General features: G+C 41.4%; 1 protein-coding gene across 5 annotated transcripts in view; it reads left to right on the plus strand.

Annotated features, from left to right (window-relative positions):
- plxna1b (plexin A1b) overlaps window positions 1–14,246 on the plus strand; it is a 211,740-nt gene that overhangs the window by 150,065 nt on the left and 47,429 nt on the right. For all 5 annotated transcript variants that reach the window (XM_007554216.2, XM_007554219.2, XM_007554218.2 and 2 more), the window contains exons 11-13: window positions 2,449–2,545; window positions 4,171–4,361; window positions 11,416–11,567. In XM_007554216.2, coding sequence (XP_007554278.1) covers window positions 2,449–2,545; window positions 4,171–4,361; window positions 11,416–11,567 — 440 coding nt within the window. The remainder of the gene's footprint in view (window positions 1–2,448; window positions 2,546–4,170; window positions 4,362–11,415; window positions 11,568–14,246) is intronic.

The following is a 14,246-nucleotide window of genomic DNA, read 5'->3' on the forward strand; positions in this document are numbered from 1 at the left end:
CTCCCTCTATCCATCTTGGCCTCGCTATTTCTCCTTCACCCCTGCTGCTGAATAATCTGCTCTTTGCTCTTTTTCCCTTATTGCTGGATCAGGCTTGTTCTCCACATCTTTTCTTGAATTTCACCTCACCTCTGGACTTTCAGTCACACATTGCAAGCATGTTCTCGTACACTTATCGTTATTTACTTCATGTTGGGTTTAATTCACCTCGATGATTTCGTAAATATCAGTAACCATCTTTGAGTTAACATCCCAGGTTTGTAGTCAGCCACTTTTTGCCTAAATCAGAACTAAAATGGGCTTGATATCCCACTTTGACAGGACTTCCTTTTTAAAATTAGAAACTACACTTTTAATCTGAGCGGCATGCAGACATGTTTCTTTATTCATTTCCACCTTCAGGGCACGCTAAATGCAAATCATCCAATCACCGAGGCAAAGAAAGAATTAATCAGCTATTCAGAAATTGCGACATTGCTATGTCCTTTCATTTCCTTATCTTGTCTATGCACATTTCTTCACCTCCTCCCTTGCTAAGACACATTTAAAATCACTATTATTGCGGACGCTCAGATAAATCTCACAGTATCGCTCTGAAGTGGGAGATATCGCATAGTGGTAGCAAGTTGTAGCTTGATTCAATCTGCGAGGACCCTGTAGCCTCAGGACGGGGGCTTTCACATTAGATTTTATCACCACTTCACCACAAGAGAAGAAGCCTGCTATCTCTGCCCCCTGAAGCTACTGAAGATGGTGACCATAGCAGAGGAGGGGGAAGCTATTGGGCACCTTCTGAGTGACAACGGTATTAGGTCGTATCTATATTCCTGCAGGCCATCATCCCTACATCAGGGAATATGGAACATATCATCGGTATTATGTGCAGTGGCTGCAATAAATTCCTGTTTTGTTTTTTTTTGTTGTTGTTTTTTTTTTGCTTTGCAGTATAGCATTATCCTGCACTGACAAGTTTTAGAAAAATCGAACATTTAAACTGAGTATGTTTAGTCAGCTTTGGAGGGGGAAGTGGTTCAGTAAGAAATTTTGGACAAAGTCATCCTGTGTTGCTCAACCCTTTTTATTGTTTCAAAAGGACAGTTCCAAACTTCTCCCATAACATTTCACAATGTTTGAGCGAACAGAGATAAGGGCTTGTCCAAACTATTTGGACCTCTTAGTCTTTTGTTTCCTCAGTTAGTGTCAAAGGTTTCTGTAGCATTTAGGAGAGACTGATGCTCAGCTACTCTACTGGATATTTTAATCTAAATTTCATCCCAACCTGATGTGAAGTGTTTGTGGCAAAAAAGCCTTGCTCTTATTGTCATCAGGAGAAAGCACACAGTTCCCGTTAAGGTGCCAGTAGAGTTAGGCAAACTTCACCTCTGATGGTCGGACAGAAGGATCTTCTTTTGGTTTTACTCCAAATGAGTCAGTGGGCATGTAAATGATTGTGGAAACCTGACGACGCTAACAGGTCAGTTTGACAACCGTAATCTTTGGTATGTTATCTTCGGTTTATTCTCCTTACTGCTTCTAGTGACAAGATGGATGCTCCTCCAAATCTAGTGGTCACTGGCTTAAAGATATGGACCTCTGTGTCATATTGTATATAAAGTCATAAATTACTCATTAGAAATCTCTGGAAACTCTGATCAACATAAAAGCAAGTGTACATTTTCAGAAAAAGCTCAGGCTACATCTTTCTTCAGGAGACTGTTGGCTTAAACGTGCTTGGCACTGTGAGAGGAGAGAAAGTGATGACGCAGCTTGTGCTTTCAGCAGAGCTCCTGGGCGTCTTTTGAGAAGACAGTTTACGTCTGTGTGAATCACAGGGGAGGAGGTGTACCCTCTGAAGCTGCATTTTATTTGGTGGTGATAATTGTCGTTACTTATTTGTTAGGAGGGGGTCTCAGGGGAGCTCTTTTCCATGTCGTCCCTTCAGTTCACACGCCGCCATCAGATTACCGCTTCTGAGACTTGTTGTCTCATTTAAAGCAAATCCATAAAACTGATTATGCCGACGAGGAGTCAATTACGTTTCATTTCTTATTAGTTCAGGATGCAAAAATGAAATTAGATGAGAATATTATTGTTGGAGATATATTAGGCTTTTCATTCATCACTGGGATGGAATGAGTCATGCAGTGATGGGGATCCCAATTTCTTAATCAACTCCGCGCTCTGCCAGGGAGCCGTGGATGTGCCATGTGTGAAAATCACAATATAGCCCGTCTCTCATACTTCATTTTTATGGCCCCTTTGACTGCGTGAGCGCCGTAGCATATCGCATTACTAGCAGCTAGTCGCTGAACTCGGTTTCTTCTTTCGTATTTTTCTCCTACATTCTCCTTCTTTCTATTGAACTAATGCAAGTTTTACTGTTGTAAGAGAAAGTTTAGACGAACAACTTTGTACTAATCTTGTGATTAATGTCGTTTTCTGTTTCAGTACACTTACGAAGGGGACGAAATCAGCGACTTGCCAGTGGATCTGTCTGTAGTTTGGAATGGGAACTTTGTCATCGACAACCCTTACAACATTAAAGGTGAGCTAGTTGTATGTCATTCACTTAATACTGTGTTTAGCATTGAGTTGTTCTGTTCCTAGTAGTACCATCTGTATGTTTCATGTTTTCTGCTCATTAGTGCCGTGCTTAAGCTGGTCTTAACACATGGGCATATTCCTGCTTAAATTTTTTTCTTAACACTTTTATGTAAAATCAAATTAAAGTCCTTTTTTTTTTTTTCTTATACTGATATGGTCCGTCGGCTCTAAGGATAGGCTGGGATGATATTCTCAGCGCATAAGCATGAACAAAGTTACGCATTTTTAACCAAATTTACACATTTTCATAAAAAAACAACTAAAGCTCTTTCTAGTTATTCTGGAATGTAGCAAACAGGAAAAATTGTGGTAATCCTAAGGGACCTAACACGGGAAGAGGTTTGTCTGATTTAGTGCCAGCCAGTGAGGGAAAAGAAGGACGAGATGTTAAACTGGTTACTATATAATTAGGTATACAACGTTTACTGTAAACTCTAATCTGCATATATATGTAATGTTCTGGTTTATAACCCCAAATTGCTCTCCAGACAAAGAGCCATGCGGGTACTGATTAAACTCATACGTGCCCTATGTAACACTGTGGGACAAGACAATGAGATCATGTCTGTTGTTGGATATAATTACTGGTAAAACACTCTTTATAGTGCTGTCTTTATAATTATTGTGGCTTATGCAGCACAGCAGGGGGACTATAACATTATCCCCCCCACTGTGAGCTAAAATAACCTCATCACCGGTGTTCGATACGGCCTGTGGATGTACACAGAGTGGCTGTACGCACATTCAGAGGGAGCGTCGTCGTCTGGTTCTGGTTGTTGCTCTTTGAGGGTTGCAGGCACAAACGAGACGCTGAGGGATTCTGGCTTGACATGTTCTATACGCTCAAGCTGTTTCATCTTTAATGCTGGTAAAATAGTGATCGCTGCCATTTGGTAGTAATATAAGTCACTTTGTGTATTGATCAATCCCCGTTGTCTAAATGTACCAGCCAAGCTGTTGTTGTCTCGCATTTCACATGTTTCTCGAGCTGCTGAGCTGCGTCTGATGTCACACGAGTGTGTCTGTAACGTATACCGTGTGTCTGCGCAAACGAATTCAGACAGTATCAGCATCAGGCATCAGTGGCTCTGCATTGCGCGTTATCGCTAATATGAATCTCCTGAGTGCATCCAGAGGGCATCTGCAGGACAAAGATGTTCCCCTGCCATCGGGGTTAACATCTGGTGGAGTGTTAGCGATCCTTCTCCATCATAAATAGGGTTAGGTTCGTGTAATTACAGGGAAATCGTTTAGCTGCCAGTAATTGGAACATGTTTTTTTAAAAGCTGCTGCATTACCAGGGGGATTTGGAGTTAAAATTGGGATGAGAGAGAGAGGTGATCTTTAAGTGAAGGAGTTTTAGCTTCATCTTATCAAATACATTTTCATGGAGATATTGGCGTGGTGAAAGTAGTTTGTTTCGAAACACAACCTCTGTGTTGTTTCTCTTTGTTGGCTCGGCTCATAAAAATTTGAAGAAACTGTTGACGGCAACGTCTTCCCTTGCTCTTGTAGTAGCGGAAAACACTTCAATCGCGACATTTTTCCCGTTCTTCTCATCTGCAGCTCACCTGTATAAGTGCTTTGCACTACGAGGCAGCTGCGGCAAGTGTTTGAAGGCAAACCCCCGGTTCGAGTGCGGCTGGTGCGTAGGAGATAAGAAGTGCTCCCTCAGACAGGAGTGCACTCCCCCCGAGACCACCTGGATGCACGCTACCACTGGAAACAGCCGCTGCACGCACCCAAAGATCACAAAGGTAAGCCCCAATTTCAGTAATGCATACGAAGATGTTGGAAAGGTGTGTATGAAAGATAAATTATATCTGTGATGTTACAGTAACATGATATTTATGCTTAACATTCAGTCCCATACTTTGTAAAACAAAAAAACAACAAAAGGCAGGTTCTTGTTGTCCTTTCATCAATGGCATTACTGTCTTACAACGACAGTAATGCCCAGAAATTATTTTTTTTCCTTCTCAGCAAGCTTCATAATTGCAAAAAAATAAAAAAAATAAAAAATCAAATGGAAAAGATTTTCACTGTCACCTAACGGCATAACATCACAGCAGGCATTAATAGTTCTGTCTAAGCTCCTAATTTTATAAACTTGAAGTTGAAGGGAATGCATAATCCTTTTGCAACTTGTCCTTTTCGATTCTGTTTTGACTTGTGGCTCATGATGGGACAGAAATCGGCCAAAAGTCGTTGACGAGTGATGACGTTGCACTTGGAGCAGGAAACTTGATTATCAGTGCATAAAACAATGTCAAACCAAGACCAGACGCAGTGACAGCAGTGTCTCCTGCTTTAATGTGGCATCGTAAGGATGAGGAATTTTATGCTGATTTATCCAGTGACAAAGAGGAAGTTCAGAGAAACGTTGCCATATGCTGCCACCAGAGACTGTCCAACTGGCTGAATAGTACATTAGCATTTAAAATGCAAGTTCATAATAATTCAAATATAAATAGGCCAGCAATTATTTCACTCTGAACAGTCCTGAATATTGCTCAGACTGATATTGCAATATATTGTGCAGCCCTAGTCACCAGTCCAGTGGTTCTGCAAACATTATCAGTGGATGGAAGCAGATGAACATCCCACATTTCTACACATTATTTATCAGCCCTTGTATTACTATCTGCTGTTTCATATATTTTGTTTCACCTTAAAAAGTCACTTCATGCTGATGCTTTCCATGTGTATTAGATGGAAGTTTGTCTTTCATTTAACTGAGAAACTGAAACACCAAAAAAAAAAAAAAAAAGTTTATGCTGACGTTCAACACTCATGGTAACATTATTGGTCAGAATAGGAACTTGCTTGGACCCATTTGTTTTCCGGTTGCATGAACCAACCCAAGCCCCTCAGGTTTGGGTTGTCAAATCCCTTGAAGCCAAGTTTTCAATGTTGTTCTAATAATCCTGGGGCAAAATGTGTTCTCTTCACCTATTTCACAAAGCTGACCCTCATTTCCTGCAACAAGGACCTTTGGGGAAGGAGGTCACTCTGTCCTCTTTCTTCTGCTGCCCATAAGGCGGCCATTTTTCTATTGTTATATTCTTGCTGGGTCATTTTTGACAAGAAAATGACCTGTTTTCTATTTACAGCCACTGTGCATCTATGACAAAGTATGTCAAACTATTCAGTTCTTTATCAAGAATTGTTCAGATGATATGCTTTATCTTAGTTTTTATTTACCTCTGGAAACCAATGATTTAATTGCACTTAAAAAACAACAAAAAATTAATGTGTGAAGGAAATGTTGGCGTACCCTACCAGCCTGCTTTGTCCCCTTTGGGTGAAGTAAGGTCAGACATCAATTTCAGGAAACTTTCCCTCCACTCCTCACTTTCAGCTCTCAGATGTTGATCAAGTCACCCAAATATTTGATTTTGACCAAAAGGATAAACGTGTAAGCTTCAACTCTGCCCAGATTTTTCAGTTTCTTAGTTGTCAGTCAGTCCTTGATAGATTTACTAGTGTGTTGTGAGTCATTGTCATGTTTTAGGGTCCACTTTTTCTTGAGCTTTGATATTTTTTTTTTTCAAAATGGTGTTTGAAAGCAATAATTTGCTTTAAAAAGAAAAAAAAAACAATGAATAATTTAAGTTTTATACTTTATGTATACTACACAATATGTGGTTCAGCCCAACACAGACGGGCGAGCATGGAGGGAGGAGGCAGTCGACATGCACGATAAGGCCAAGCACACTGACCAGATTATAGACGAAGACACACAAAGATGCAGAAACGGTGGTGATGCTGAAGAGGAAGACGGGAGAAAACCTAAGATGTGTGTTTCTGCTTATTGTTTCCCACTGCGGGTAGCCTGCATGTTCGTATGCTCTTTTGCACACGTGCGCAATGATAGGCTGCGGGAGCTGAGGCATCTAAACACTACGGTGTAACCATCTGTTGCCATCAGCAACCATGGCGGTGGTCCTCGTCTGACTGTGACCCGGGTCACGATGCCCACAGTGCTCACCACTGGTATGGACACACACACACAGCCCAGTGTGAAACTAACTCACTGGTCTGTGAGACATGTCTTGACATTCAGCCCTTTTAGCTGCTGTCACTTTTTCCTCTTTTATTTAGCCATTATGATGTTCTTTTAATCAAAACATATTTAAAATCAACACCTTAGCTGAAATAGATGTTATGTTTAACAGCTGAAAGAAGTGAGAAATCCATGGTAATATACATAATTTTAGATGCTTTCTCCTTTCACTAACGGAGACTCGTACTGTTATAGCCCTTAGTACTTTTTTTGTGCGACAGGCTGCGTTGCCTCGAATCCTTAATGGAGATATTGGATAATTGGAGCAGTGGCACATAGATAAATCCCTGAACTAATGCTCCTTCTCCCTTCATCCTCGCTTCAGTTATCTCTTAGAAACAAGCATACAGAGACAGGGGCCTGTGTGTGTGTAGGAGAGAGGTGAGGGGGTGGCAGGCAGGCAGGCAAGAAAGCATGTGCTCCTGCATGCATATGTAGGGCTAAATTTTACCCTCTGGGCAAGATGTTGGTGGCAGTCAAAAAGCTGGCACCGACGAGCTCCAGACTCAGCAGGAGAGAAAGAGACGCTGCTGGTTTCAGAGGGCAGGAGGAGAGACAAAGACGAGCCGAGCTGGGGGAGACACCGGGAAGAGGCATTATCGCCTCACACCGCCACTGTCCTCTCCACCTATGACATTTACAGTCTGACATTTAATGCCAAAAGAACATCCGCAGATGACAATCTCTCTTTTCATTCGCCGTTTTATTCTTTCAGCCAAAGAGCATCACATCGGACACAAAAATTCAATACAATTTTGCTTCCTACCAGTCACTCGGCCAAGTCCGTTCTCTCCCTCCTCTCCCCCCCCCTTTTTTTTTTTTTTTTTTTTTTTTTTTAAGCCTTCTCTTTATTTATTTCTGGCAGCTTTGTTTCGTGTTGCACTGTGCAAGCTGCTCTGTGGCCTCTAATTTCACTTGGATTGGAGGCATGCTCGGTGCTTTATCCAGGAAGGAAACGCCACAGAACGTAGAACAAGTGTCGACACAGTTGGCCGGAGACTTGAAAACAGCAAGTAATGCCCCTGTTTGTTGTGCAACTTCCCGTTTGATGTGGCTTGATTGTGGTCAGCTGGGCACCGTTTCCATAACAGCTCCGGCACCTGAACCAGCAGTTAATGTTGGGCATTAAACTCTGATTTCAGAATTGACAAAAATTAGGGCCGTAAGCTGCTAAAGTCCTGATTTAATTTTTGGAGTGTTTCTCTGCCTTTACTCTTTCCACCAAACTCAGACTTGTGTGTTTGTTTACATATACATCTACAGTTTCTTTTTATTATTATGTTTTTACTCATTGTCACTTCTAGACGATAAGTGTACATCAGTGGATTTTTCTTTTATTGACCAACAAAAAGCAGTTCGTAATTAAGTAGGCATGTTGTCAGTATTTTTGCAATTTGAAATTTGAAAGTGTGCTTTTGTATTCAATCCCCTCCATTCTGATGTTACAATAGAATAAGAATAAGAAGAATTGCAACAGATTTCCCTCAGGTAAATAGTAAATGGAGTCCACTTTTTTATATTTGAATCTAATGTTAAATTCAGCTTTATTGTGAAGACCTCAGTGAATAAACAGCTCCAAAAAGGCAAAATAACACAGCAGACAGGGCAGAGGTGTGAAGAAAGGGTTGGTTATAAAACAATGCCCTGGGCTTTTTGCGCAGTCCATCGCCTACAAAAAAAGGGTAAATCTACCAAAAATATAAAGCCATATATATATTCTTGTTAAAATTATAATACAATAGACAGAGGTTTGTGTCAAGTGATAAAATGCAAAAATGTCGACTACTTTTGCACGGCCCTCTACATAACAACACCCCCTCTAACTCACAAGTCGACATTTGGAGCAATAAAACAATCTCCAGCTGGCGTGACCTGTATAAATGTCCTCAAGACCATGTTCAAAGTCGCACACCGTGCCTCCGTGTCCCAGTATTGAGCGGAGATGTCCCCTTACTGGTCCTGGATGCTACCTGGCCCACCATCATCCATCATCTCCTGCTTGCTCGTTCCTTTGGGACAGAAAGAGCATCGCAGTGAGCCCTCGGAAACCAATTAAAACGGAGCCGGCCGTGCCAGCGTGGGGGCGGTAATGGTGCATTTTTTAGTGCTTCTGCATGTGGCACAGTTTTTTTTTTTTTTTTTTTTTTTTTTTTTGCATTCTGTCAGCTTTTGAAAATAAGAAAGTGGATTACATAAATGATCAGCCTTTTTCTGTGGAGAAGTGCAAATGTCATTTATGTGCACATGAAAAAGCCAGTGATTTCTCCACAGTGCGCTATTGAGCTCCGAGATTTTCAGCCTTCACATCTACTTGTTCTCCTCTGTGCATCTTTACCACCTCAAGTTTTCCTTTTTTTTCCCCACATTTTTCCTCTACAAGTCCCACGCTCTTGTCATTTTTCCCATCTTTATAGTGACCTCTGTCAACATGGAGATAGATTCTGCTCGTCTCAGAGGCTTTTATCGACCGGACCGCTTTGATTTGCTGATCGAGTTTTAGTGCTGAACAATGAGCCTCATTGTTACTGCACAAGCAGACATAAAATGGGCTAGTGGTGGTGTAAATGCTTGCAATTCCTGTCCATAAAGGAACAATTACGGCAAGATGTCAGCTGCTTACTTTTTTACGACTCTTTCTGTGCCCTCGGAGTTTAGCTAGAATGTTGTAATTGTCCCCGAATGGATTTTGACTTCTGACATAATGTTCTACACACATCTCCATTGATTATCTTATTAATAATTCACTTAGTCAGCTTGTAAAGGCTGTTATATTTATGTCAGTACCGTCGTTAGTTTGTTTGTGACTTTTTTGTTTTTCTGAGAGGCTTTCACGCTGCAGATAACTTCAGAGGCCTTACGCAGTGTGCATATCATCTCTCCGTGCCCCCTGCTTTCTTCTCCCGTTCTCCTCCCCCTCCTATAATGAGCAGATGCTATCTGTGCTCTGCTGCTTAGTCAGACACAATGGGCCTGACACAAAGCCTTCAACACAACAGGACAAGGATGCTACAAAGAAGAAAAAAGAGGCTCTGAATGGGCGTGAAGCATTGTGACGGCAAGCGGAGAATAGAGCGAGTGTTTAGGCTGGCGGCTTTTATCAAAAAGGCCTTTTTGTTTCTGCTGTTTAGCTGTTGATGTAGCAGCTCGCGTGTATGTGCGTTTGATAAGCTGCCACTTATTGAGGAAGAGAAGTTGATTAACATATCTGAAGATTCCGGCTGGGGGAAAACTACTCCGGAGCCTTTTAAAATGCACATTTAGAGCAGAGCAAAAGCTGCAAGTTGGAGGAAAGTTGAAAAGGTTTGAGAGGGAGAAGAGAAGAGATGCTCATCAGCGCCTGAGCTGGTGCAAGATGGAAAGCAGTTTATTTTTATCTCTGTGGCATTTCAGCTCTGGCCTTCGTGACACTGCACTTCTGTCAGCAGCGTTTGGAGCAGCTGCGTCTTGCACTAACCAGCCACAGTTTTCGTAGTTCTATTAGACCGAAGATCTTTGTGGAAGGTAACGCTACTGAAAAGAGTTGCCTTGAAGGACCAGTCTCATTATCATCCAGAACGGCTCAAACACCTCCAGGAGGTGTTGTCATTAGCAGACGTCCACGCTATGGTCCAGTTTTACTTTCATCAAGTTTGATTCATTAAATTAATTTCCTATTGTTTGAAAGTATAAGATCCTGAGAGTATGACTAGCCTGAATAAAAATTCCAGAAAATTCACTGTATGTCGAAGTTATCATAAAAATGTAAATAAAACATTATCCAACTGATTAAAATTAAGTTCTTTAGTTATTTCACATATTGGCAGGTTCATTATTTGTGGTATCTTTTCAGGTTGCCAGCTTGTAGTGGACGATTTAATAGACACACCTGCCAGCTGTGGGTTTAAAATTTCTACCCTTATAAGACTGAGGGGTGGCCCTCCTCTAGGGTCCACAACATGACGGGTGGTATAATATATATATTTATTTTTTTTTTTAAATTGTAAGTTTCACATCTAATATTTACCCCACTAACATCGTTACACCCAACCAGTAGCATCTCCCACATTCCTCGTCCAGCCCCGTTCTCCCCCCTCTGCGTTGCTTCAAATGACCCCTCTGCCCTGCCATGCTCTAATCCAATTAGCTTTAGGCCTAATTATGGTAGAAGTGACTGATTGCCATTGTCTGCATATAGGGCTGGATGAATAGGAAGTGATTAGCGACCAGGCTGGCACTTGGTAGCTATTAGCACCTCTGCTCACCTCTCACAGACCTTGAGGGGAAAGAAAGGGGATCCCTAGTTAAAGACTTTGAGTGTTAAATGTGCAGATCAATCATCGCTGGTTGAGCGAGAGATGGGAGTGAGTCTGAGAGGGATGGGTCCAGTGTGAGAACTGGCAGACTGGGATTGTTTAGCTGAACAGAGATGTACTTAATGGGGCTGATGAAGTAGCACTCCTCGCACAACACAGTGACCATATCAACGTTCATCACGCAGCTTAGTAGAGCGATTTGAAAAGCTGTTAAAATCCCTTGAACTTTTTCACATTTTGCGACTTCACAAACGAAATCTTGATGTATTATTATATCGGGATTTGAAAAAGAACAACACAAAGTGCCCCATCCCCATCCCGCACTCTTTCATTAAATACATTGTACAACCATGTTTGCGTCATTCAGTCACTTAAAACAAACCACACGTGTTACACATTAAGTCTCTATGAATTTACTAAACGTCTTCTTGTTGTTTTTTGTCTTTCCGCCAGCTGTACCCGGAGACGGGGCCCAGACAGGGAGGGACCATGCTGACCATCACCGGCGAGAACCTGGGTCTGCAGTTCAAAGACATCATGGGCGGAGTCCGCATCGGGAAGGTGCAGTGCATCCCTCAGGAGGACCAGTTCATCAGCGCTGAGCAGTACGTTGACACCGTCAGACGTCTTCCCATCCATTCACATTACGTCTAAAACGCTCCACTTCCCCCTGCTTGTTCTAGTCCCATATCGATGTGACACCAGGCGTTAAGCACAACAATCTCTCTCTCTCAGACACCGTTTCATAAAACCCGTAAAGGTTAAAAGCTGTTTCCTCCGCTCTAACAGAACCAATTCCTTTCAAAGCGCCCCGAGCTCTGCACGGAACCGCCGCCGCGCTGCAGACGTGCGGTCCATGTGGATGTGAGTGACGGCAGATAACAATGAACTTTCATTCCCCGCAAATAATGACAACGAATAAACCGAATCACGTTGCCTCCTACGCCGGATCCTTTTTTTGTTTTTTTTTTCTCAACTCTTCTGATTTTAAGATGCACCAAATTAATAGTATTTTGAAATTGGAAGTGGGTGGTTTTCATTCTATGAAATTGCTTCGTAGCTAAACGGTTGTCATGTGAACGCCTCCTCTCATTAAGTTACATTTACTGCTTTCTTGGAAATTCTGAATCCCAGCGGGTGTCGTAGATTTAATTTAACTCTCATTTAATAACTGCAGCAGTACATTCTGGGAAGCGCATTATTTGCAACAGCCAGAAAAGCCCCTTCGCTTTATGTTTTGGCACTGTCTCTTTTAATATGACTAAGGTCTTTGTTTTAACTGCGAAAGGTCACCTCATCCGTACAGAGCTTTTTTTTATTTTTTATTTCAGATACAAGTAATATCATGCGAGTCATGCATTACACTTCATTTGCCATCAGAAAGATAAACAGTGCCCTTTTGTAGCTGCTCAGAAATCGCTTGAGCTTCATTATGTTTTGGAAAATTATTAATACCCCTTGATTATTGTTCACATGTTGTCACCTTGAAACCACAGGCTTTAATTTGTTAATTCTGATTTTTTTTGGGTGGGGGATTTTAGACCAACACAAAGGAGGACAGTCACAATAGCAGTGCTGTTAGGTCACTAATGGGGTAATTAAGGTTTAGTGTTATTGTTCTGACTACAATTTATAAGTGTGAGGCTTCCAACCAATGTTCAGAACTGAAGAAGCCTCTTGAAGGAGAGATGAAATGTCTTCTACAATCTACATGAGTCCAGTTGCCTTTTAGAACCACCTTTCACTGCAATTACAGCTGCAAGTACTTCAGGTTATGCATCATCCAGCTTTGTAAAGTTAGAGACTATACTCTGTTTCTTTTACTTTTCCGCCAATAGCCGAAACTGAGTATGATTAGATGGAGCGTATGTACAATTTTTGGGAGTTGTTTTCTTCTAGACTGACTGATCCAGGATTGCCCTGTATTTATTTTTATCCATCTTCTCATCAGTTTTGACCAGCATCTCTTTCCCCTACTGATGAAAAGCTTGCCTCCAGCACAACTCTGCCACCAGGCAACTTTCACTATGAAGACGGCGCTGTTAAGAGTGACGCAAAGTTTTACCGTTTCTCCACACTTAGCATTTTGCTTCTTGTGTAACCAGAGCAATTTCTTTGCAGACTTGTTTGTCTTCCACCAATAGTTCTTTGAATGTTTATTCTATAATAATATCGAATTACACACAGGTGCACTTTGAAATGCCTTGTTGCTGAAAATGTGCTATATAAATAAAATTACCTTACAGGTGGATTTTATTTAGTACGTTTGGAATCCATTTAAAACTTTCGTTTTAAATGGATTTAAACCACGAGCGGTTGGTTATAACCAACCAACCGCTCGTGGTTGGTTATAAACCAACCACGAGCGGTTGGTTATAAACCAACCGCTCGTGATGCAGGTTGGTTATAAACACTTGCTGCTGGCAAACAATCTGGACTAATTGTCATTAGCCTTCCATTTTACAATTATACATTACTCTGTGTTGGTCTGTCACATAAAGATAAAACACAGATTTGTGGTTTTAAGTGACAAAATGAGAAAAGATTTAATGAGTATAAAAAGTTTGCAAGGAACCCAACAGGAGTTGCAGTCTGTCTTATATTGAATTCATTTTTCCAGAGAAGCAGAGAATACAAGAATTTGGGACGAGGAAGAAATTTGGGACGCTCGTGACAGTTTGAGACGTCTTCGGTATTCACGTTCTTGCTATGTAGCTGTCGGCTGACACAAATCTTTCATTTGCTGAGTTTTGCTGCGCAGCCCCAGCTGACTTAGTTTTCTGTCTGCCTCCTCACTTAGAAGGAAAGGCAAGAAATGTGACTTTGATGGCTTGACAGTAAAAACAACAGAACGCCGCGCTGCTGATGACAGGTGTCGCCAAAATGGGTAGTGACATGTCAATTGTGATCTATAATTTACGAACTCTGATTTTGTTTTTCCGTTTATAGCGGTGGATTCAAGAGGAATAAGGGTGAGTTCGTCTCACAGACTGTCTCATTGAAGCATAAGTGTGGCTGCATTTAGCCATTAGATCCACCTGATCAGATCAATCTCTGGACTGAGGGAGGGATGATTTTTGTAAAACTGACCTCTTGACACAAAAATAATTCCCAGTTCCTTTTTTTTTTTTTTTTTTTTTTTTTATTATTATCAAATGTTTGACATAAAATGTAAAAGGGAAAAAAAGCAGAGTTGTTCTACAGAGCTGCGTGTTTCTGTATGGAGTAAAAGTGTTTGTAAAATAAAACCAAAAATAACAAGGCCATGATCTTACGTTACTTTT

This window comes from Poecilia formosa, unplaced genomic scaffold (genome assembly GCF_000485575.1).
Source record: "Poecilia formosa unplaced genomic scaffold, Poecilia_formosa-5.1.2 Scaffold62, whole genome shotgun sequence".
Classification (NCBI taxonomy): domain Eukaryota; kingdom Metazoa; phylum Chordata; class Actinopteri; order Cyprinodontiformes; family Poeciliidae; genus Poecilia; species Poecilia formosa.